We start from the raw sequence: 24,050 nt of genomic DNA, 5'->3' as shown, positions 1-24,050 counted from the left end.
CCCGAAGAGAGTAACCCCTGCTTGCCACAACTAGAGAAAAGCCAGGTGCAGAAACAAAGACCCAGAGCACCCAAAAACAAAATAAATTAATTTTTAAAAATTTAAATGTATGTGTTGAAAGTCAAGAAGAGGCCACTTGGAGATCAGGAAAGTTCAGCTGCCCTTGGGTGTCTTTCAGTTTCTCCCATTACACCTTCACTTCCCAACTGGGTTGGCCTTTGCCCCCAAGTGGACATTAAATAATATCCGGGGTCATTTTTTATTTTTACACCTGGCAGGGGGGTTACTACTGACATCTAGGAGGTAGAAACCAGAGATACTGCTAAACATCCTGCCACTCACAGGACAGCTTCCACCCCAAGAGAATTACTAGCCCAAATGTCAACAGTGTTGAGGCTAAGGAAACTCACAATACATCCCTCCCTACCCTACCTTCCTTCTGCAGCAGGGCAGCAAGTCAGACCATAAGAAGAACTCAAAGCCCCTTAAAACTCCCTTTCTCAGGAGTCTCAAGTTCCCCACTAAGGCAAGTCCCAAGAGGCCCCTCTCAACCCAGTTCTGGGGTCAGAGAAAAGTCACTTGTGGGGTTCCCATACATCAAGTACTACTCCTCTCCCCAAGAAGTAGGGGTTCATGCCAAGGGAAACTAGAGATCCATAATCCCATAATCAAGCCTTTACCCCTCTTCCAGGACCTGCCCTAACCAGCCTTTCTGGGACTGAAACAGTAGCACAGGCCCCACCTCCACCCTAACAGGGGCCTGAGATCTGGGATATCAAATTCCCCAGGACCTCGAAGCACTTCCTCCCCCACCCTCCATGTGAAAAACAACCACCATGGTGTTTACCAATGGACCTGGTTGCCTGGGAGGTGGAGGGCGGAACAAAACCTCCACTTGGCCTTGCAGACTCTTAACCTCTGGGGCTCTCTCGCACACCTTACCCTCCAAGGAACTAGAGTCCTAGCCCCCTTCAGGTTTTTGCAACCTGCCCTTCTGACCTAGCTAGGAGTTGAGTGTGGTCAGTTTCTGGGGGTAAAGAGACAAGGATAGAATCAGAGCAGGTGGGGGGCTTAGGAGAGAGGCAGAAGTGGAGGTGGGCAGTAGCGGGGGTACCCTTCACATCTGAGGCCCTGTCTAGTGAGGTTCCTGCCTGCCCTGCCCTTCTCCCAAGTCTTCCTTGATCCTCAGTCTGGCTTCAGTCCTGTCCACTGCACTCCACCTCTTGGAGGCGTGAGAGACAGACAGACACTCAGTCAGGAGGAGAGAGCGACTGAGAAAAACTGTGGAGAGAGAGAAGCAGGGAGCAAAGAGAAAGGCCACAAAGAAAATGAGGGGGCAGAAGAGATGGTGAAAGACAGAGACACAGAGGAAGAGAGACGGGGAGCAACAGAGACATAAAAAAGAGACAAGAAGATGCAGAGGCCAAAGCGGAGACACGTACAGAATTTCAGAGACAAACCGCAAGAGACAGAGAAGGGTGAGAAGAGCTGTGAAAACGGGGCCCCAGAAAATGAGAATCCTTTCCCACCCCAGTACAGAGACCCTGACTTCATCCCTACCCCTTCATTTGGCCAAAGCCCTACAGTTCTAAACCAGACCCAGAACTAGATCCAGGATCCCCAGTGGCAACAACAACAAAAAATAGAGAAGACTTCACCCCCAATCCAGGACAGATGGCCAGCACTGGCCACAGTGAGAAGAGGTAAGGTCAGCCCAGGGGAGGAGAAGGCAGGGCTCCCAAGGCACTCATTCGAGGCCTCATTCCAGCTGGCTGTGAGCCCCAGCCCAGGCAAGGAAGGCAGGAAAGTGGGAGGGATTAAGTCACTCACCAGATGAACTAGGGAAAAGAGTGGTAAGCAGGGGTGGACGGAGATGATTTAAGGGCAGCTCCCACCCCTCAGTTCCGAGCTCCTGGGCGCACACCTGGAGCAGCCGCTGCCAGCCGGATTGGTCCCTCCAGCACACCCCTCAGCAGCTCAGCAGGTAGAGGGCTGGTCACAGAAGAGGGGGTGACTCTCAAGAGAGAGGGTCACTGGCTCCATCTCCCTGTCCTGAGACTGGCCGGGGTCTGCCTTGTCAGCTCCTCTGAGGGGTCTCTGGGTCTATCTCTCAGGGGCTGTCTCTGGGACCCTGTTCTTGAATTTACCAAAGCGTTTCAGAGTTCCGAGCCAGGGCTTGGCACTGGCTTGGCGTCTTTGTGACGCACTTTACCCAGCCAGGTGGCATCTCTTTCTGCAATGTGACTCCTGGGTTCAGGACACCTTTCGGTCTGTTTCTGCTTATGCCCTCCCGCTGTCTCTGCCTGTCTCCGTCGAATGTCCCCTGCCCGTCTCTCTGTCTGTCCGTCTGAGTGTCTGTCTCTCTCCCTCCATGTCTCTCTGTGTCTGTCACTCTCTTCTCCACTGGCCTCTGGGCTTGCCTCTGCCTCCTCTCTCCATCTGCTCGTCACCCTCTTCCTCCTATCTGTCAGTGTCCATCTCTATGTCTCTCCGTCAGGGTATATCTCTGTCTCCCCCCATCTCTCGTCTCTTTCTCTAGCTCTGTGTCTTCTCTAGTTCGATCTCCCTTCTCTAGTCTCTCTCTGTCTGCCTCTCTTTCTGTGACTTCTCTCTGTCTGGCTATTTCTCTGTCTTGATTTGTCTGTCTCAGTTCCTGTGTGTCTCTCTCTCTCTATATCCCTATGTGAAAGATGATAGATGAAAATTGATAGCTGGTAGGCAGATAGTTAAATAGATAGACATCGATAGATAACAGACTGAAGACAGACAACAGACAGACAGATAATAGATTGTAGTTGTTGTTCAGACGTGTCTGACTCCTGAATAGATAAACAGATAACTAGATACATAGAAGGTAGACATGCACAGATATCCAGATAGCTCACTCTGTTTTTTGTTCCCCGGTGGCTCAGATGGTAAAGCGTCTGCCTGCAATGCAGGAGACCCAGGTTCGATCCCTGGGTGGGGAAGATCTCCTGGAGAAGGAAATGGCAACCCACTCCAGTACTCTTGCCTGGAGAATCCCATGGACGGAGGAGCCTGGTAGGCTACAGTCCATGGGGTCGCAAAGAGTCGGGCACACTGAGCGACTTCACTTTCACTTTCACTTATCTCTGCATGTAACTCTGTCTCTTTTAGTCTCTGTCTCTCTGTCTCTATCTCTCTTCTGTCCCCCTCCATCGGTCTTGATTTCTGTCTCTCTGTATTTTGATTACCTCATGCCCTTTTTTCTCTCTCTCCCTCCCTTCCCCTCTCCTTCCATCTCTTCTCCCATCCCCTGGCCTTTTCCAGTGTCTCCCTCTCTCTACTTCCTTTTTCCTCTCCATCTGCTCCCATTTCTGGGGGCTGGGGGAGGCAAGTCTCCAGAGGGAGATGAGGAGTGAAAGGCTCTCACTCCCTCCCCAGCGCTGCCTTCTCCCTGCCCAACTCCCAACCCAGGTGCCTGCAACTGCCTGCACCATGGACAGCATAAGTACAGCCATCTTGCTCCTGATCCTGGCTCTTGTCTGTCTACTCCTGACCACCAGCTCAAAGGGCAAGGGCCGGCTGCCCCCAGGCCCCAGGGCCCTCCCATTCCTGGGAAATTTGCTGCAGCTTCGCTCCCAAGATATGCTGACCTCCCTCACCAAGGTCAAAAGACTAGGCTTGGCTGAAGGGAGGGCTAAGGGAGAGGGGTCCCTGGCCCCAGAGCCCCCTGTGACCTCTGCTTCTTACCCTCAGCTGAGCAAGGAATTCGGCGCAGTGTACACGGTGTACCTGGGGCCCTGACGGGTGGTGGTCCTCAGCGGGTACCAAGCCGTGAAGGAGGCTCTGGTGGACCAGGCGGAGGAGTTCGGTGGCCGCGGCGACTACCCTGTCTTCTTCAACTTCACCAAGGGCAACGGTGAGCCTGCTGCCGCCTCCTCCACTCCCCACCCATTCCACACGGAGGGAGGGAATAGGGCAGAAGAATGGCTTCCCAATTTTGGTGACACTCAGGACTTCTGATCTCACTGATGACCCCAGGTGGAGTGGAGCCAAGTAGGGTGAAGTCTGTCCCACCTTCACCACCCCCAAACCCCACCACCACCTTTTTTTCTTCTTCTTCTTCTTCCTCTGGCTGTGCCATGCAGCATGTGGGATCTCAGTTCCCTGACCAAGGATGGAACTCATACTCCCTGCGTTTGAAGCAGAGTCTTAACCACTGGACTTCCAAGGAAATCCCTCCTTCAGCCATCTTGAATTGTACTTCTACACCCATTCCCATCTCCACCCAACTCCAACCCAATCCAACGCCGACTCTCATTGCAGTGCTTCTCTCTACCCTAACCACATCATCAAATTTCCATCTCAGTCAAGTGGCTTAATTATCTTGCCCCAGTCTGTATTGTCCACTTCTCCCCGATCCCCACCAACCCCGTTTCCATGTTCCCATTTCAATCTCAACTCCATCTCTCTCTCAACACTGACTATACCTCACTGCAGCCTCCATTCCCACTACAAACCTCTCCCAATCTCCATAGTAAAATCTAGTATTAACCCATCCTGATCCTTTAGTCAAACTCAATTCCATTATCATTTTCCTCCCCAGCTCCGTTTTCTATCTCAGTCACCTACTGAAGTTTGCAGTCCCTAGGTCTCACTTTTGACCTATATCCCTCTACTGTCGCCAAAACCAATACTACCACATATCGACCCAACCCCCAAGCTCAATCTCAACCCCAATCCACCAATCACTCTCATTCTACCCAGTTCCATCCCCACACTAATCTCAGACCCAACTTCTCATCTACCCCGTTATCTCCCCTCATCCCCACTTTCGTCCCCAACCCAACTCACACCCAGCTTCATCCCCATCCACCCAGCAACTCACATCACTCACTCCAAACCTCTCCTAGTTCAGTATCTTGTCCTCTGTAGGTCTGGAAGTCACCTAGTCTTGTGGAATTTTTGTAACATAAGTCTCTTACTCAAAAGAAGCTGTGTGGCACGGCCCAATATATGAGAAGGAAAGAACAAAAAGAAAAGGAAGGAAAGAGCAAAAGAGGGAAGGGGAGATAGGTGGGAAGGAAAGAAGAAAGTTGCTCTAAATGAAAAGGGGGTCCTGGAGACCTATCTCCTAGACTATTCGTCTCCCCCTAAAGAATCACTACGGCTCCCCCTTGCCCTTACACTAGATGGGTCCCAGCTGCCCCAGGATCTGAAGTTGGAAAGTTCTAATTTTTTTTAAAAGAAAAGAAAGAGAAAAAAAGAACACCTATTGGATACTGAGTACACTTGCTACCTTCATGTCTCCTGGCGTGATCTTATGACCTCACCTGTCCAGATGCAAGGAGGTAGAGAAATGCCCGCTACTTTTACACAGAAAACATCTGGATATATATACATCATCTGTTACCAGAAATAGCCAGCATCTAATTATTCAGTACATAGGGTAACAGCAGGGTTCTTCCACCTAGCCTGCACCTTTGGGCCCTTCCCTCTCCACCCTCAGTCTATTATCATGAGAAGGCTGCTACAAGAGGTCGATGAGATGATGCACACAATGAAGGCAAAACATGATACTTTCTTCCTCTTTAGCATCCAGTTCCCTGAGGACTGGAGGACTAGAGGACTTAGAGATGAACACATGTGAGACCGCATATCCTATTGCAGCTCCTATTGTGCTCCTAGGAGTACAGTGATGGCCAAGACAGGCCCCCACCCAGCTTTCACAGTTCAATGAAGAGGGCAGGTTCCTTGTCAGACAGTGACAGCCCAGAGTCGTCAGGTCTGTGGTAGCAGAAACAGAGACAGGGTAAGCATGACTGTGGGGAGAAAAGCCCAAGGCCCTATGGAAGCTCAAAGGAGGTACCTGACCCAGGCCAGAGGGTCTGAAAGGACTTACTGGCAGGGCTGGGGAGAGATTCCAAACTCGGGGTCTTTCTCTTATCAAACATCGGGAAAGGGGATTCAGTTGACAGCGATCTTGGGAATAGGTCATTGGTGGAGCTGGCCCCTTCCCTTCTACCCAGGCATTGCCTTCTCCAATGGAGACCGGTGGAAAGTCCTTAGAAAGTATTCTGTTCAAATTCTGCGCAACTTCGGCATGGGGAAGAGGACCATTGAGGAGCGGATCCTGGAAGAAGGACACTTCCTGCTGGAGGAGCTTCGGAAAACCCAAGGTCCGTTTCCCCACATGCAGCCCATACCCCTCATTCACCTCCAGCCTACTTAGGGAGTCAGGGCAGCCCCATACAGTAGCATGGGTGTGAACTCAGAACTCCTAGAGGCTTCTCACTTGACCGGTGATAAGATAGGCGCCCCCTGGAGGTGGATCCGTTTGTGACACTGTGTTTCCTTGAGGTAGGGTGACAGTGGGCGTCCCAGGTGGCGCTAGCAGTAAAGAACCTGCCTACCAATGCAGAGATGCGGTTTCGATCCCTGGGGTGGGAAGATCCCCTGGAGAAGATCCCCTGGCCACCCACTCCAGTAGTCTTGCCTGGAGAATCCCATGGACAGCGGAGCCTGGCAGGTTATGGTCTATAGGGTCGCAGAATTGGACACAACTGAAGCAACTCAGCATGCATGCACAGGGTGGCAGAATATGTCCTGGCCCCTTTGTTGTGCTGTCTCTGTGTGTTATTTGGAGCGCTGCTCCTGTCATTGGAAATGGCAACCCACTCCAGTGTTCTTGCCTGGAGAATCCCAGGGACGGGGGAGCCTGGTGGGCTGCCATCTATCGGGTCGCACAGAGTCGGACACAACTGAAGCAATTTAGCAGCAGCAGCAGCCTGTCATCGTGGCGGGTAATATGCTGCTGCTGCTGCTCTTGAAAACTCACCATGTGTGGGGGCCTGTGCTAAGCACATTTTCAGGCACAAGCCCCTTAAGCCTTGGAACAATCCATCTTGCAGATGAGGAGAGTGAGGCACAGAGAGATTGAGCAACCACCTTGAAATGATAAAGCTAGAAAGTAGAAGAGCCAAGATTTAAACCAAAGTCTTAGATACCAAAGTCCTCATGCCAGACATTAATACCCATTTATCCAGTGCTTACAGATTCCAGGCACTATGGTAAACTCTTTGCATGTGTTGACAAGTTGCACCCTCCCAGAAAACCTAGGGAGTTATTACAAGTGATGAAGCTGAGGCCTAGAAAGGTTAGTCATGTGCCTGAGAAGTGCCAGAGATGGGATATAAACCCAGGTCAAAGCTGTCAACCATGAAAAAAAGTTAATAATCAACATTTAAAGTGATGCCTACCATATGCCAGCACTGTTCCAAAACTCTGTATATCACCTTGAAAAATCACCCAGGGACATCCCTGGTGGTCCAGTGGTTCAGACTCCATACCTCCACTTCAGGGGGTGCAGTTTCCAGCCCTCGTTCAGGAACTAAGTCCTGGCATGCTGCACAGCATGGCCAAAGTAAATTTAAAATTTTTCAGTTCTCCTTTAGAAAAGAGAAATCACCCAAACCTCAAAATTAGTACTATCATGAACCCCATTTTACAGAAGAAATTGAGGCAGAGAAAGGTAAATGGCCCTCTACCCTGATCTCCAAATCTTGCTGACTCTGGGGGGAGAAGTGGCAGGTAATACCTCATGGATTAAATGACATGATGTAAGTAAAAGAATAATAACTGCCTGAATTATTTTCTTGTTGCTACTGCAACAAACTGCCACAAATTTAATGTCTTAAAACAATACAAAGTTATTCTCCTCCAGTTCTGGGGGTCCTAAGTTTAAACTGGGTCAGCAGAGCTGGCTTCTTCTGGAGGTTCTAAAGGACAATCCAATTCCTCACCTTTTTTTAGCCTCTCGGCTGCCTGCATTCTTCAGCTTGTAGCCCCTTCCTTCATCTTCAAATCCAGCAGCATAGCATCCGCCAATGTCTCTTCCTCTCTCTCCCCCTCTTTCCATCACCACATCACTTTTGGGGGGTTTGTGAGTTAGCCACACTGTGCAGCTTGATCTTAGTTCCCAACCAGGAATTGAACCTGAGCCCTTGGCAGTAGAAGCACAAAGAACCAACCACTGGACCACCAGGGAATTCCCATCACATCACCTTTTCTACTCAGATCCTTTGCTTTCTTATAAGGACCCATGTGATTACATTAAACCCACCTAGATAATCCAGAATAATCTCCCATCCCAAGATCCTTAACTTAATCACATATGCACAGGCTTTTGGAATTGGGACATGGACATCTTGGTGGGGGGGGTGGGGGGGTGGGAGCATGGCGGGGGGCATTACTCAGTCTACCATACCACCTTTCTTTGGCTCATGATGGCATGATGGCCCTTAACTAAGCATTCCCAGCCACACATTCACTGACTCTTTATAAGAGCCCCATGAGAAGACTATCATCAAGCCCATTTTATAGACGGGAAAACTGAGGCTCAGAGAAGGGAATTTGGTTCCCATAGGTCACATGTAGACTAAGAGGCCAAGCCAAAATCCAGACCATGTCTAGTTAGCTCCAGATTCAGTTTTCTGGGCTGTGCTATTGTGTAATGGCCAATGTGGGAATGCCCTGTATTGGTATTGCTTTCTGTGATCCGTTGGGTCATCAGATCATTGGATGTCAGGGGTTGTGTTGTGTGTCATTGCTGAGTGAGGTTGTAGTGTTGTCAGGCACTGGGTGTAAAGTTGTATTGTGTATGCTGTGTATTGTGTCACCAAGAATACCCTGTGCAGCTGTTTAGTATACTGTCGATGTGGTGTAGGGTAATGTGCGTTCTGTGCTGTCTGTTGTGTTGCCAGATATTTTGTGGGCGCTGTTGTGCTGTGTTAGGTGGCCTGGAGCAGGCATTCAGTGCTGTGAGTCACACTGATACGGTTGGGTTGGATGTCGTGCGGTTGCTGCCTGGGGCCTGGTTTGTCGTACACTGTGTCTCGAGCCACGCCCCTTGACCCATTTGCCCTTCACTTTCAGGCAAGCCCTTCGACCCCACGTTTGTGGTGAGCCGCTCCGTGTCCAACATTATCTGCTCTGTGATCTTCGGTTCCCGCTTCGACTACGACGACGACCGTCTGCTCACCATTATCCACCTCATCAATGAAAACTTCCAAATCATGAGCAGCCCCTGGGGAGAGGTCAGGAGACCGAATTCCATGGGCGAGAGGGTTGGGGGGTCCCGCCAGTTCAGGGCTATCCGGGAAGAAGTGGGTAGGGAAGGAATTGCTATTGGCCCCGCCCTCTCCGTCTGACCCCGCCCCCCCGAGGTATGCGGCGGCCCCGCCCACTCTGCAGGGGCTCTGCTGACACACAGGCTCCGCCCCACCCTAGACACACACACACACACACACACACACACACACCCCCCTTCACCTTACCGTCTCTGCTGCCGCCTGCTCCTCCCAACCCCTCCAACTCTGCTCCATCCTTAGATGTACAATATCTTTCCGAACCTCCTGGACTGGGTGCCCGGGCCACACCGACGCCTTTTTAAGAACTACGGACGCATAAAGGACATCATCGCCCGCAGCGTCCGTGAACACCAGGCTTCCCTTGACCCAAACTCTCCCCGAGACTTCATTGATTGCTTCCTTACCAAGATGGCACAGGTAAGTAAGCCCTACCTGGAAGTCCCATCTCTGATCTGACCTTGCATCCTGCTTCGAACCAACAAGGATCTCGAGATGAGCGTGTTTGGGTCTGAACTCCCCACATCCAGGAAGTGAAGGTGGATCACCTGGCTCTTCTGGGGCCACTCAGGGCCTCCGACAATTAACAGGCTCATTAAGAAATCCTTCAGGGTTTGTTTATTTGATCGGCCGCTTGGCTGAGATTTTCCCTACCCTGCCCTCCGCGCTCCCCAGATCCCCTAAGGAAAGGAAATTGAACGGAGGAGGCGCTGAACTGGCACCCAGTAGCAGCTGTGCAGAGTCTCGGCGCCCAAAGATCTCCCTCCGCCTTGGCTCACATCCCCGGCCCTTAACCCCTGCAGGAAAAGCAGGACCCGCTGAGCCACTTCTTCATGGATACTCTGCTGATGACCACACACAATCTGCTCTTCGGCGGCACTGAGACCGTGGGTACCACGCTGCGCCACGCCTTCCGACTGCTCATGAAGTATCCAGAAGTGCAAGGTGCGAGCGCCGGGAGCCCCGCCCACAGACCTTGAGCGCCCGCCCAGTGTGCCTGGTAGCGAGAGCCGCCACCTCACGCCTGGGTCCCACAGCCGAACCCGCAAGCCCACTGGAGGCTGACCCCACTCACGTGGCTCCCTCGATCCACATATTCTGCCCGGACGGAGACCCGTCCGCAAGGCCTTACTTTGGGACTCATCTCTGACCCTGCACACAAAACTTGCACAGACGCCCAGAGCCCAGGCCTGCCCAAGAATCCCTCCCCTCCCACCTCACGGCCTGCGACCCCGCCTCCCCAAACCCTGCTTCTGGGTCTTCCCCTTAACCTTCCTGGCCGCCTGGACGCTGTGCGGAGACCGACTGGATCTTTGCCGCCCACCCCACCCCTGATTTCTCAGCTGTCCTGCACACCCTGCTCTCTCCATCCATCCTCCAGCAGCCCTAGTCCTCGAAGCCCCGCCGGCAATCCCATGTGGGACCTGGACTCCAAGCAGCCCTGTCACCCTGTCCGCACAACCTCACCCCTGGAAGCCCAGGCGGGACGAAACTTTCGCCCTCACTGCATCTCTGAACCCAGCCCCTCCCTCTGAACCTCCATCTAACCTTCGCATGCACCCCTGCAGCGTCCCCCGACCCCTGACCCCGACCTCGACTGGAAAGCAGTGAGTGGCTGGACTGCTTCCACACGCATGCACACACCTCTTCTCTGCACAGTCGAGTCTGCTGATCCCCTCAACAACCGCTCTCCCCTCCCCCCACCCCAGTTCGAGTCCAGGAGGAAATCGACCGCGTGGTGGGACGCGAGCGGCTGCCAACGGTGGAGGACCGAGCGGCGATGCCTTACACAGACGCGGTGATCCACGAAGTGCAGCGCTTCGCAGACGTCATCCCCATGAGCTTGCCGCACCGTGTCATTCGGGACACGAACTTTCGAGGCTTCACGATACCCAGGGTGCAGTGGTCACCTGGCAAACCATACCTAAAACCTTAGGAAGAGGCATTCCACACTCTTGATATGGGCATCCAGGGTTCTAGCAAGGAAGACCCAGGCCCTAGCAACAGACATCTGAGGCCCTTAAATCCAGAACCTCAGCCGCTTCCCAAGACCTCATTCTATACCATACTGGACTAGACCCTGTCCTGAACACCAGGCCCCTTCCCTGTGACCCCTAGGACCCCTCTCTGAAATCCCCAAGGTCTGAGAATTCATACTGGGGACCCCCTGTACCTAAACACTGTTCTGGGAGACCTTACTCCCTCCCCAAGAACCCCAGATTTGTTTCTACAAGGAGGGTATCCGACATCCCTACCTTAGACCCCAACAGAAACATTTTCAGCACCCGTCACTGGGAACCCTAGACACCCATACCCATTTCCTGGACTCCTGATGTAGACCCAGGCTCTGTAGAGTGGAAATCCTCTACTGGGAACCTCCCAGCCCTTTTAACCGGCCACTGATTCTGCCTCCCCACCCACGCAGGGCACAGATGTCATCACCCTCCTTAATACAGTTCACTATGACCCCAGCCAATTTCTGAAGCCCAAGGAATTCAACCCTGAACATTTTCTGGATGCCAATATGTCCTTCAAGAAGAGCCCTGCCTTCATGCCTTTCTCAGCAGGTGAGAGTGGTGGAGGGCAACGGTCAGTCTTTCTGGCCCAATATTCCACCTACATTCCCCAAGCCTAATTCAACTCTCCAAACCCTTTCACTTCTTCATCCCACCCAATCCTCAGCTTTAGATGTGCAGATGTCCTTTCTCCTTCTCAACTCTTCCCCTACAGGCTGATAGCAAATGACAGCCTTGTGGAGGGAGGCAGGGAAACAGGATTGTCATCCAACTTGGACATGGTCATTATCAGGCTCTCCACTGGGTGGTGCAGTTGAAGCGGTTCTGGGTTTTCTTGCCTTTGGTCCTTAAACGGCTGAAAAAAACATCTTTTCCTGCTTAACTCAGTGTTCGAAAAGGTAGTAGGGTGCATAATAATAGGTAACCTACAACATTGCCTACTGTGCGCCAGTGCTACCTCTGAGAACTGTAAGAGTGGTGGCTAAAAGATGCACTTTGCTGCCAGACCCCAGCTTTGTTATATTCTAGTGGCTCGGCCTTGGATATGCTCCTTCCCTTCTCTGTGCTTCGGGTTTTACATCTATGAAATGGTGATCATAAAAAAGCCCACCTCTGGGAGTTGTTATAAGGATGAAATTAATTGATAGTAGGGCTTAGAGCAGCAAGGGCCCACACATACTAAACTAACATAGCATTATATTCTCACTGTTTCACCTCCATTTACCTTTCACAACAACCTGAAAAAAAGTGAAAACGTTAGTTGCTCAGTGGTTTCCAAGCTCCTCTGTCCGTGGAATTCTCCAGGCAATAATACTGGGGTGGGTAGCCATTCCCTTCTCCAAAGGATCTTCCTGACCCCAGGAATCCAACCTGGATTGCAGGCAGATTCTTCACAGTCTGAGCCATCAGGAAAAGTCCCTCATAGCAACCTAATGAAGCACTATTATCCTCCCCATTTCAGATACCTACCCAGAAACTCTGGCTTGCCCAAGATCACATAACTAGTAATGGTAGTCAGGATTCGAATCCCTGCAAGGTTGCACTTGTAGGAGGTCCACAATATACTTAAACTGTCTGTCCCGGACCTTTAGATAGAGGGGTCTGTGAGTCCCCAGTCATTATTCTCATGCTTTCCTCTGAAAGTGGAGGAGGCCCTTCACCCCGTTTTGTCTCATTGCTCCTCCGCGTCCTTTCTCCCTGCAGGACGCCGGCTGTGCCTGGGCGAGGCGCTGGCGCGCATGGAGCTCTTCCTCTACCTCACCGCCATCCTGCAGAGCTTCTCGCTGCAGCCGCTGGGGGCGCCCGAGGACATCGATCTGACCCCGCTCAGCTCGGGTCTCGGCAATTTGCCCCGGCCTTACCAGCTCTGCGTGCTCGCACGCTGACGCCGCATCCCTTCCAGATTCGTCTGTGAACGATGGGGCCTGTCTGGAGGGGTGCTTCGATCCATCGTCTCGTTCCCCTGCGCCCCATCCCTCTCGCTGTCACACTCGCTTCCTATCACCTTGCGCCAGCTGCATGCCCTTCCCCAACATTCCTGTCTTTACCTTCTGAGCCGCTGAAGCAGAAAAAGCCATGGGGAAGGGAAAGCACGTGCCTTGTTTAATCCACAGAATTCGTTCTACTGCACACCCTTTTGTAGAGAAGGCTTTTTTTTTTTTTTAATATCACCTGGTTTATTGAGAAAAGTTCATAATAAAACTTCAACTGCTATTTTTACAACTTACAAAATAATTTGATATATAAAATGAATTGGTTTTCATTATGTAAGTACAAATAGTAAAAAAAAAAATAATAATATTCCATGTGATATATCATATTTGCAAGTCAGAGAAATCCCACATTCCTGAATTCTACTGTTAAGTGTTTTATATCAGATATTCTTAATCTGTTTACCAAAGGAAACCAGGTTTTTAACCATATTTAAGTTTTTGCTTACAGTTGCAATCTATCAGAAGTTGTGTCTACATGATTAGAGCCCCATGAAGCCAAAGATGAAAAATTCAAGCCATGTCTTCTCTTTAGGCTGTTGAATGTTACTTTTGTGATGGGAATGGCCCTCCTAATGCTTTACTGAACAACCTACTACTTAAAGGTCATAATGAATTAGACCAGTCCATTTTTTCATCCAGTCTACTCTGGTCTAGAGCATATAGACACCAAAGAGCACAGAATTACTAGTAGCTTTCTACCACACCCCCACCCTATGAACCACTTTAAAAGAGAAAATTTCATCTTAAGATTTCACTGCTTAAGGAGGCCATACTACTGCAACAGGTTTTGGCCATGAAAGAATACTTTCCTAGATGTGATATTAAGTTAATGGAAAGCTTAGCCCCAAATCAATTATTCATGATATTCATTAGAAATTCTCACAAATGACATGCATTTAGGAACCAATTTTGCTTCTTTGAATAGCCAAAGGCTTGAAAAAATATTTTTGTGTGTTTCTTTTAGAATATTTAGTCACTGACAGTTTTTACCAGTATCTTCTTCTTCTCCTCAGTCCTTAATAGACCCAACCCGTTCCATCTGGGAAAAACAGAAACCTAACCAGATTTACTCAAATCTTTGAAACCTTCTCATTTTTACCTTATAAATTATGTGGTTACTTCCATACTCATATTTTTTTACAAATGCAATATCAATGGTATTGCTAGATATAAGGAAGCATTGGCATATTAGTATTGAGTTGGCCAAAAAGTGAATTCAGGTTTTTCCATCAATCTTATGGACAAGCCTGAATGAAACTTTTAGCCAACTTAATAATCAGGTAATTAATTAAAAGAAGTAAGTCTTACTTAACACTACAAAACATTTATAAAAGATGAATATGAAACTATAACACCACTTAAGAAACACTTTCCCCCGATTATTTTAGCATTTTGACCATAGTTTAATGATATGAACATTGTCCCCAAAACAGGTTCAAAGTATTCCGGGGGGAAACAGTTTCTTTCTCTGGAATCTATCTCAGCAGCAGTGATGTTCTTCTGCTCATTCCCCACCTTAGGCAGATGTGTAGAAGTACCTGGGCTTGGCATTGCCCAGCAGGTCATCTTCATAGTTGGGAAGGCAACAGAAGAAGAAGGCACAGCCAATCAGGATAATAGTGGCTGCCCACCCGAAGCCATAGGCCCAGTTATAGATGTAAGTGACAGCAGGGTTGAGGTGAAGGTTAAAGGTCTGAGTGTACTTCACAGGGTAAATTACCAGGGAGATGATCTGGAACACAGCAGCCAGGGCCAGAAGGCCTCTGATTACTCTCAGGAAGGCAAGCATTTGGGGTCCACAGAGGGCAAAGAAGGAGAGGATGAAGCAGATCACCAGGATGATGAAACCGCAGAGCAGCATAGCGGCGGCTGCCCTTCCCCAAGCATATGTCATGAGGCTGTCGCAGACTTCTAGTAAACAATGCCACCACAGCGAGGACGTCTGGCTGTCATCGCTCGACTGCAGCCAGCCGCGGCCGGCCAGCGCGATGATGTCAAAGACGATGGCGCTAAGCAGTAGCAGCGGCAGGATCCACCTGCAGCGCTCGCAGGCCAGGCCGCAGCGCAGCATCTCGACGGCGGCGGCAGGGAGGAGAGCAGCGCGCGAGGCTCGGACACCGGCGGAGAGTGGCCCTCGAGCGCGGGCAGCGCGACAAAAGGGAAGAGGCCTCGAGGAGGCGGCTCTTGGAGGACGCGGCTGGGGGTTGGCAGCGGGGTCGTGGCGCCCGCCCCACCTAGATTCCGGTGACTCCGGAGAAGGCTTTTTGTATCAGTTTCTATTAAATTATCTTTAGAATAGATTCAAACCTACCTTGGCTGAATTAAAGGGAGGAGGACAGTCCTCTAGGATGGACAGAAGTAAGGTCTGGCTGCAGAGAAGGGAGACACCTGGCTTGGATGCGTTCAACCCTCACTCTTAGGGAAGTTTAAAAAAAAAAAAAATGGGAGAAAGTGTTTCCTGGAGACAGACTTGGAGGTAAAGGCTGGGAGGGCCTGAGTGAAAACAGAAGTAAAGAAACCAAGGCCAAGAAAAAGACAGCAGCCCAGAAAGTTTCCATAGGTCTGCCAGAGACGCAGGGTGCTGTACAAAGATGGAGATGTAAACAGAGAAAGTGAGAGATATGGAGAAATAAACAGACACGGAGACTGGGAAATCACAAGTACTACCACTTACCTGCTGCTGCTAAGTCACTTCAGTCATGTCCGACTCTGTGCGACCCCATAGACGGCTGCCCACCAGGCTTCCCCGTCCCTGGGATTCTCCAGGGAAAAATACTGGAGTGGGTTGCCATTTCCTTCTCCAATGCATGAAAGTGAAAAGTGAAAGTGAAGTCGCTCAGTCGTGTCTGACTCTTAGCGACCCCATGGACTACAGCCCACCAGGCTCCTCCGCCATGGGATTTTCCAGGCAAGAATACTAGAGTGGGGTGCCATTGCTTTCTCCGACCTAGTGCTTCCTATTCACACACTGGTCCAAATGCCTCATTTAAATCTTCCTATGGGGCAAAGCCAGGTGGCGCTAGTGGTAAAGACCCTGCCTGCTAAGGCAGGAGACAAGAGAGAGGTGGGTTCCATCCCTGAGTGGGGAAGATCCCTTGGAGGCAGGCATGGCAATCCACTCCAGTATTGTTGCCTGGAGAATCCCAAGGACAGAGGAGCCTGGCAGGCTATAGTCCATAGGGTTGCAAAGACTTGGACCCCACTGAAGCAACTTAGCACACATACACATGGTGCAAAGCAATTTTGTTATACATTGTTTTAAATAAGGTAGGCTTTTATTTAGTTTATTATTTTTGGCTGCACTGGGTCTTCGTTGCTGCACACAGGCTTTCTCTAGTTGCAGTGAACAGAGGGAGGGGCTAGTCTAGTTGCTGTGCACAGATTCCTCATTGCAGTGGCTTCTCTTGTTGTGGAGCATGGGCTCTAGGGTGTGCAGTCTTCGGCAGTTATGACACAGGGGCTTAGTTGCCCCTCAGTATGTGGGATCGTCTCAGACTAGGGATCAAACTCATGTTCTGCATTGGCAGGTGGATTCTTAACCACTGGACCACTGGGGAAGTGCTATTATATATTTTTACAGCAAAACTGAGGTTGCTCAGAGAGGTGAAGTGACTTGCCCAAGATTACAGTCAGAAATGAGCAGAGCCGGATGCAGAAAGCAGATCTTCTGGCTCCCACCCTGCTCTTTGAAATCTTATGAGTCAGAGACATAGAGGAAAGTAGAGAGATAACAAGGACTGAGACCTGGGGAGGTAAAGAGAATAGAAGATAGAGACAAAGAAAGAAACAAAACAATGACCACAGAAAGACAGAGAGGAAGGGCAATTAATGGGGAAGTGAGGCACTGGAAGGCTGAAACTCTCCCTCATTTCTCGTCCCTCTCACTGAATTATCTCTTTGTCTTACAGTTCCTCCCTTTGGGGTGGATAGCAGTCCCAGGCATGGGGCCTCCCAACCTGGGACTGGATTTGACAAGCTGACAATCCTGCTGACAGTAGCTTTTCTCAAAAACCAGGCATCTCAAGCTTCACTGAGCTAGAGGCAGACAGAATGAGGCTGGCCCCCCAGCCAGGGGCAGAGGTGACATGGGAGGCCCTTCCCTGAGTGGAGTTTCCCAAGGTCATTCAGAAATGGGGACATGCTTTGCTAAGTCTGGGGCCAGCTAGAGGGAGGCTTATAGGCAGTCCCCACATGGGGTGGTGGCTCCCTAATGCCCATGCTGTTCCCACCCCAAGCCAAGTCTGCCCCAAGGCCCAGGCAGGGATGCAGAGGTGGAGGGGGAAAAGGAGATTCACAGGTCCTAAGAAAGAAAGATGGACAGACGGCAAAGAGAGACACATGGTGAAGAAAAAGAGACAGGAAGAGACAGAGAGATATATAGAGCAAGATCCTGAAAATCAAAGACTGGGAGTGAGAGAGACAGAGGAAGAGAAAGAGAGGAATTGAGAAATGGGGAGAGACAGATGTTCAAAGAGTGGGGTGCCATTGCCTTCTCCAGATGGAAGACAAGGAGATGCTAAAGCCAAGATGGAAATTAAGAGAGGCACAGAGCTGAAGAAAGACAGCGATCTGAGAGGACAAAAAGAGATCTGGAGAGAAACCTCAAGAGATGAAATAGAGACAAGGCAGGAAGAGAGACATTTACAAGGATTCAGCCAAAGACAGAGACTGAGAGAAACAGAGTCTGAATTAGAGAAAAAAAGACACAGAAACAGGGATGAAACAAAGCCATGCCTTCATTCAACAAACATTTACTGGGTGCCCACCGTGTGTTGGGCACTATTTTAGGTGCTGGGGATACAGAAGTGAACAAAACAAAACGCCTGCTCTTGAAAAGAGCTTGAAAGGAACTTTCCTGGTGGTCCAGCGGTTAAGACTTCACCTTCCAATGCAGAGGGTGTGGGTTCAATTCTTGGTCAGGGAGCTAAGATCCCACATATCTCGTGGCCAAAAAACCAAAACATGAAACAGAAGCGGACTTCCCTGGTGGGCCAGCAGTTAAGAATCCACCTGCCAGCACCGGGGACATGGGTTTGATCCCTGGTCCTCGAAGATCCCACGTGCTTCGGAGCAACTAAGCCCATGCATCACAATTACTGAGCCTGTGCTCTCGATTCTTCACACAGCAACTAAAGAAGCGACTGCAAGTAGACAGTAGCCTCTATTCGCCGTAACTAGAGAAAACCTGCGTGCAGTAATGAAGACCCAGTGCAGCACCCCCCGAAAAAAGTTAAATTAAAAAAAACACCCAGAAGCAATAGTGTAACAAATGCAGTAAAAACTTCTTAAAAATAACCTGAGAAAAAGGATCCATGTTGGAGGGTGGAGTCCAGGAGGGCACACTTGCTGCAACCCTGCTGTCTGAAGGGTCAGCACCTCTAAGCAGAGCCCTGCCCCTAAACCTCTGCCATTCACCAGACAGAGAAAGGCTGACAGGTAGGGAGATGTGCTACACAAACATGCAGGGAGATGAGGAAGCAGAGACAGAGGGAGATTAAGGTAAAGACAAACTGAAAGAGGCTCAGGGAGAGAAAAAGACACTGAAAAGAGCACGCCAGAGAGAAAATTTGTTTTCAGACACAAACAGAGGCAGACCCTGAAAGTAAAACAGAGAGAAATGGGAAGACAGAGAAAGAGACGAATAGAGAGAGAACGAGATGAATAGAGAAGCAGAGGGATTGAGAGTGAGAGACACTTCCGAAGGCAAGCCCGGTTCTGGACTCTGCACAGTTCCCCCATCATCACCCTGGGTCTGGGCCCTGTGCCAGGCACCTGGCGGAAGCCTGGGTCCGGCAGGGCAGGGTGGGCGGGAGGGTGGGCCGCATTTCTGAACAGTCTGTTCCAAGTACAGACTCAGCCATATCCCCCACCCCTGGCCCACCCCGGCCTGGGTCTGCCCCACCCCACCGTACCCCAGCCCACACTCCCAGGGCCAGCCAGAGTGAGGGCAAGTTTATCTGCCATCATGGTCTGGCCTCAGGTGGAGGTGCCCACTGAGGGACCTGGGGAACTGGAGACCAGGGGTGTAGCAGCAAGAGTGTAGGACATTTGGGGCATCTGGGAGCCAGAACATTGGGAACAGAGATGGAGGAGTTCAGGACAGGGCCTAAGTATGGAGATTCAGGGGGATCGACTGTGGGAAGGTACCCAGGAGTCATAGGATAGGCATGGAAGTGCCAGGCTGAATGGCACTAGTGAAGTCCTAGTGAGCATCTAGAAGACAGGTACAGCATACAAGGCTCCAGGAGCAATGAGTGTGGAATTGACAAGGGCTCAGGTGTTGAGTCCCTAGGTAACACAGGCATGGAGCGCAGGTGCCGGAGTCCAGCTCCAGCAGCCAGGGAATCAGCCTGAAGCGGTGAGCCGTGTCGGCGGACAATGATGTAGCCTCTGATTTGAGGGATGGGACTACATGTTTAAGCTTCAGGTTTTCTTTTATACTTTGACAAAAGCATTAGGTCAGACATTTGACATTTTTAGTTTTCCCCACCCAGATTTATTGTCTCCAGAAATCACTGTTGCCCTACAAACAGAGTTCCTGCTTCAGCGGAGAATAGGCTTTACTATTATCTACTTCCTCTTATGTGTCTTATACTTAACTTGTGATTACATTGTAACTCATGTTACATTCCTCAGTTTATTTTTTATCTTTCTAAATCCTGTTTGCCCCTAGCAGCTTAAGATCACTATCTCCTAAAAAGGCTTCTAGGTATTCTTAATTACTCCTAAACCCTAAGCTCAGCAAACTTCTTTTGCCATAAATATTTCCCTCACAAACAGGTCTCAGATAACAACCCTTCTCATGGCCTCAAGCTGCAGCCTATGTGCTCATCCTGGAACATTCTTTGTAAAGATCCTTGAACAAATGTTAATGGTTACTTTATAGATTATTTTCTGGGCACAACTGTAGAAAGCTTTGTGGTTTCTCATGCTTCTCTCAAGAACAATAAGCACCTTAACATTTTTTCCAGCCAACCCAACCAAAGAAAGGAAAGAACAAGTCAGAATCACAAGGCCTAACTCCTTCACCCTGGGACTGTGCCTGCGGGATGAGGAGAGGGGGTTGGGGCCATGCCTCCATTTTGTCAGTCATGCCTAATGCGGCTCCCGACACACAGGAGTGCCAGGCTAATGCACACATCACTAGGGGTGTTTTATGAAGTTTATTTAGGAATCAGGGTGTATTCAGGAATCAGAAGTACAAGGTACAGGACTTCCCTGGTAGTCCAGTGATTAAGAATCCGACTACCAATGCAGAGGACACAGGTTCAATCCCTGATACAGGAAGATCCCACATGCCACGGGGAAACTACCTTCAAGCTGCAACTACTAGAGCCTGGGCACCCTAGGGCCTGTGCTCTGCAGCAAGAGAAGCCACTGCAATGAGAAGCCCGCACACTGCAACTAGAGAGTAGCCTCTGCTTGCCACAACTAGAGAAGTCCACTAGTAGCAACAAAGACCCAGTGTGGCCAATTTTTTTTTTTAAGTATAAGGTCCAACATTCATGGGCCCAGAGGTGTCCAGGGGACTTAGGAATGCACAACTACAGGACAAGTAAGATGGACCCAAAGGTGCTATGGAGGGTGTACCTGTTGCCTTGGTGTGCTGACATGAAAATGCTAGTGCATTAAGACTACTGAGGCATAAGACAGGCTGAGGCAGGCGCACACGTGCACACATGCAAATACACACACACACACACACACACACACGGCCAGGAGAAGCCAAGCACACCAATGACAGGGAAAGAACTGGGTTGACAAATTACAGAATGAGAGGCTGGCAGGTGCCCACTTCTCCCACACTCAGTTTCCACCCTTGCTCCACCCAAGAGCCCAGGAGAATAAAACAGAAGAAATGAGGAGGTGCGGGCATCGAGGGTCAGGGCATGATGATCTCTGGCATTATAGCGCTGTCATTGCTGGTCTTGCTACTGGCACTAGCCAGGTGGGGTTGGGGTGCACGCAGCACTCAGAGGCAGGGAGCCCTACCTCCTAGGGCCACTCCACTCCGGCTGCTGGGGAGCTTGCTGCAGTTAAGAGTCTGGAGGCCTGGACCCTGCACTCATGGAGGAAGCCCCAGGTTGGGGGGGGGGGGGGGCGGGGGCGGGGTCAGAATTCTGGATTTCTGGAAGTGGGGCTGGGGGCTGGAATTCTTAGCTCCCTGAATGAAAACAGAGCTGAGGGCTCAGACCCAGCGAGTCCAGAGAGAGGTTGAAGGGCCTAGAGTCCTGCTTCCTGGGGAAGGAAGCGACGGAGTGGGAAGTTAGATCTGGAGGGAAAATGGACAGTGGGCCTGAGCTCCGGGTTCAGGGCGGAGTCTCGCTGCCACACGCCAACCCTTACTCCCGGGTCCTGAGGGACGGGGAGCCTACGGCCGGCCGCCGCAGCTGTTTGGTCCCAGGGGAAGAGGAGCAGAGAGGTCTGTTCTGGCTCAAAGCGGCAGGGGGAAGGGGGCGGGTCCTGAGGGCCCAGACACCTAGTGGTGAGGGGGCAGGGGGCTGGGGACCTGAACGTCTAGATTTTGAGGGAAGGCAGAGGGGCTGGACTCCTGGATCCGAAGGAGAAGGGAGCTGGGGGTCGGGCTCTGGGGTCTCGGCGGCGGAGGGGTCAGGAGCCCAGACTGGGGCCCGCTGACCACCGGCTCCGTGTAGCTCTCTGGCCGCTGCGGTCCGGTGTTCACGGTGTGGCTGGGCCAGTGCCCTGTAGTGGTGCTGTGCCGCTACGCAGCGCTGCGGGACGCACTGGTGCTACAAGCGGATGCCTTCTCCGGCCGCGGGGCCATGGCAGTCTTCAAACGCTTCACACGCGGAAACAGTGAGGCCCTGGGGTGGGCGGCAGGGGTGGGGGAGGGCCGGGGAGCGGCGGAAGTGCGGCCCGGAATATCCAGTCGGCGAAAAAAAGCTGGATCGGAGAAATGGGGCGGGGCCTCCTAGAGTCAAGGCTAATGAGGAGAGGTTGGGGCGGAGCTACATTGTAGGGGTCGAATGGGAGTAGGGGGGACTGGTTCCTTGTGCAGCCCCTAGAAGAGCCTAAGAGTCAAAGCCAAACAGAGCAAGCGCTGGTCAGGGGTCAGGACCAGCAGAGGCGGGGTCAATGTGTGGATAGGGCCGAGAAGACTGGGGTGGCATCCAAAAGATCTGGAAAAGAAGCAGAGCGAAGAGTTGCGAGAAAGTGGGCTCCATCGCGGGATGCTTCTGGGATGGGGCGTAGCCAACTTATCACCCAACCCCTTCTCTTCCCAATGCCCCCCACACCTCCCCCAAGGCATAGCGTTTTCTAAAGGGCCGCGCTGGCCGACGCTACGCAATTTTGCACTTGGAGCACTTAAGGAGTTTGGCTTGGGTACGCAGACCATCGAAGAGCGTGTCCTGGAAGAGGCCGCTTGTCTGCTTGGTGATTTTCAAGCCACTGGAGGTACGGCCTGGAAAAAGAGAGGGACCATTTGTGGGCGTGGACACTGGTCTAGAAAGGACCAAGTGAAGGCATTTGGTGGAACGAAGCCAATAACCCAAGAGCTGGGTGGGATCTGAACCACCCAGCGTATGACCTCATTATGTTCCCACCTCTAGGAGCCCCGTTCGACCCCCAGCGGCTACTGGATAATGCTGTATCTAATGTTATCTGCTCCGTGGTCCTTGGGAACCACTATGGCTATGAGGACATGGAGTTCCTGAGGCTCCTGGACCTTTTCAATGACAACTTTCGCATCATGAGCTCCAGGTGGGGCGAGGTGAGAGGGTCGTGTGCCCAGTCTATGCCAAACCCGAGTGCATGGATCATTAGAATGGAGCAGTCTTAGAATGTTGGAATTGAAGAGTTTCGCAACTTACAAGATCGAAGTCCTGGTCCAGACCCCCCCACAGGGAATTAATGGTCTTGTTCAACGTCCGATTGATTTCCTGTCCCCCTAGATGTACATTTTCCCCTCCCTCCTGGACTGGCTCCCAGGCCTACACCACTGAATATTCCGAAACTTCGCTTCGGGTTTTCATCTCTCAGCAAATCCAGCTGCACCAGCAGACGCGGTAGTCTGGGAAGCCCCACGATTTCATCGATAGCTTCCTGGATCAAATAGATAAGGTGCAGGGCCCTGCCGCCCACCAGCAGGCGCCTGGCACGCAGCAGCACCTATCTTCTGTACCCACAGGAACAGAGAACCCCGAGAGCCATTTCCAGGCAGAGACGTTGGCGATGACGATGCATAATCTCTTCTTTGGTGGTAGAGACCACAAGCACCACCCTGCGCTATGGACTCATTCTGCTCAAATACTCATTCGTAGCACGTCTGCAAGCTGGAGAGCTATGGATGAGGGGGCTGGGGTTTGGGGTCGGCCGGAGGCTGCGGTATGCGTAGTTCACATCTCTGGTGGCCCCAGCCAAAGTGCAGGCTGAGCTGGATGACATGGTTGGCCGAATGTGTGCCCCAACCCTGGAGGACCGAGAGCACCTGCCCTACACCAACACTGTGCTGCACGAGATCCAGTGCTTCATCAGTGTGGTGCCCTTTGGGCTCCCGAGTGCTCTCACCTGCGACACTCACCTGCGTGGCTACTTCCTGCCCAAGGTGCCCACTGAGTCTGGGGATCCTGCACAGGGCCGGGGAGGGCCTATCAGCAGGTCTGAGCATTCACCGCTGATGCACAAAGGATTCCTTACATTGGCTTCTAACTGGGGCCTTTTTTGAGTAACCTTGGCACATCTCCCCAGGGCACCTTTGTCATTCCTCTGCTTGTGTCTACACACTGGGTCCCCACCCAATTCAAGAACCCAGAATGCTTCAACCCCACCAACTTCCTAATGACCAGGGCGAGTTCCAGAGCAACGCCTTCACGCCCTTTGCCCTAGGTCTGGGCTGGGCAGGGAGGGGACCAGTCAGGACATGCCCTGGCACGCATGGGTTTCTCACTCCATACCCATGTCCCCAGGAA

The 24,050-nt window shown here is 51.3% G+C and overlaps 1 protein-coding gene, 1 non-coding gene and 1 pseudogene across 3 annotated transcripts; 2 read left to right on the top strand and 1 right to left on the bottom strand.

Annotated features, from left to right (window-relative positions):
- The first annotated feature begins 1,837 nt into the window (after window positions 1–1,837).
- Window positions 1,838–14,164, top strand: LOC109573036 (cytochrome P450 2F3). Of its 2 annotated transcripts, XM_019980244.2 has the most exons (10): window positions 1,838–1,984; window positions 3,439–3,630; window positions 3,721–3,883; window positions 5,994–6,143; window positions 8,899–9,059; window positions 9,354–9,530; window positions 9,914–10,055; window positions 10,820–11,007; window positions 11,536–11,677; window positions 12,830–14,164. In XM_019980244.2, exons 4-10 carry the CDS (start codon window positions 6,068–6,070, stop codon window positions 13,009–13,011), a joined length of 1,068 nt encoding a protein of 355 aa, XP_019835803.2. In that variant the 5' UTR covers window positions 1,838–1,984; window positions 3,439–3,630; window positions 3,721–3,883; window positions 5,994–6,067; the 3' UTR covers window positions 13,012–14,164. The 2 variants fall into 2 exon arrangements, with proteins under 2 accessions (XP_019835803.2, XP_070627169.1); XM_070771068.1 differs by lacking the exon at window positions 3,439–3,630.
- Window positions 2,898–2,969, top strand: TRNAC-GCA (transfer RNA cysteine (anticodon GCA)). The gene has a single exon. It is a non-coding gene; the product is annotated as a tRNA-Cys (tRNA).
- Window positions 14,165–14,498: 334 nt separating the features above from the next.
- LOC109573037 (p53 apoptosis effector related to PMP-22 pseudogene) lies at window positions 14,499–15,313 on the bottom strand (annotated as a pseudogene).
- Between the last annotated feature and the right edge of the window lie 8,737 nt (window positions 15,314–24,050).

Source organism: Bos indicus, chromosome 18, assembly GCF_029378745.1.
Source record: "Bos indicus isolate NIAB-ARS_2022 breed Sahiwal x Tharparkar chromosome 18, NIAB-ARS_B.indTharparkar_mat_pri_1.0, whole genome shotgun sequence".
NCBI classification, from domain to species: Eukaryota; Metazoa; Chordata; class Mammalia; order Artiodactyla; family Bovidae; genus Bos; species Bos indicus.
The sequence above is the reverse complement of the archived record's forward strand: the minus strand, read 5'-3'. Positions and strand labels throughout refer to the sequence as shown.

Excerpts from the sequence above, each read along its gene's own strand:
- LOC109573036 (XM_070771068.1), top strand. The coding sequence starts at position 6,068 with ATGGGGAAGAGGACCATTGAGGAGCGGATCCTGGAAGAAGGACACTTC. Across the intron at positions 9,060-9,353 it reads TGAGCAGCCCCTGGGGAGAG|ATGTACAATATCTTTCCGAA; the intron begins GTCAGGAGACCG and ends CTCCATCCTTAG. Across the intron at positions 9,531-9,913 it reads TCCTTACCAAGATGGCACAG|GAAAAGCAGGACCCGCTGAG; the intron begins GTAAGTAAGCCC and ends TAACCCCTGCAG.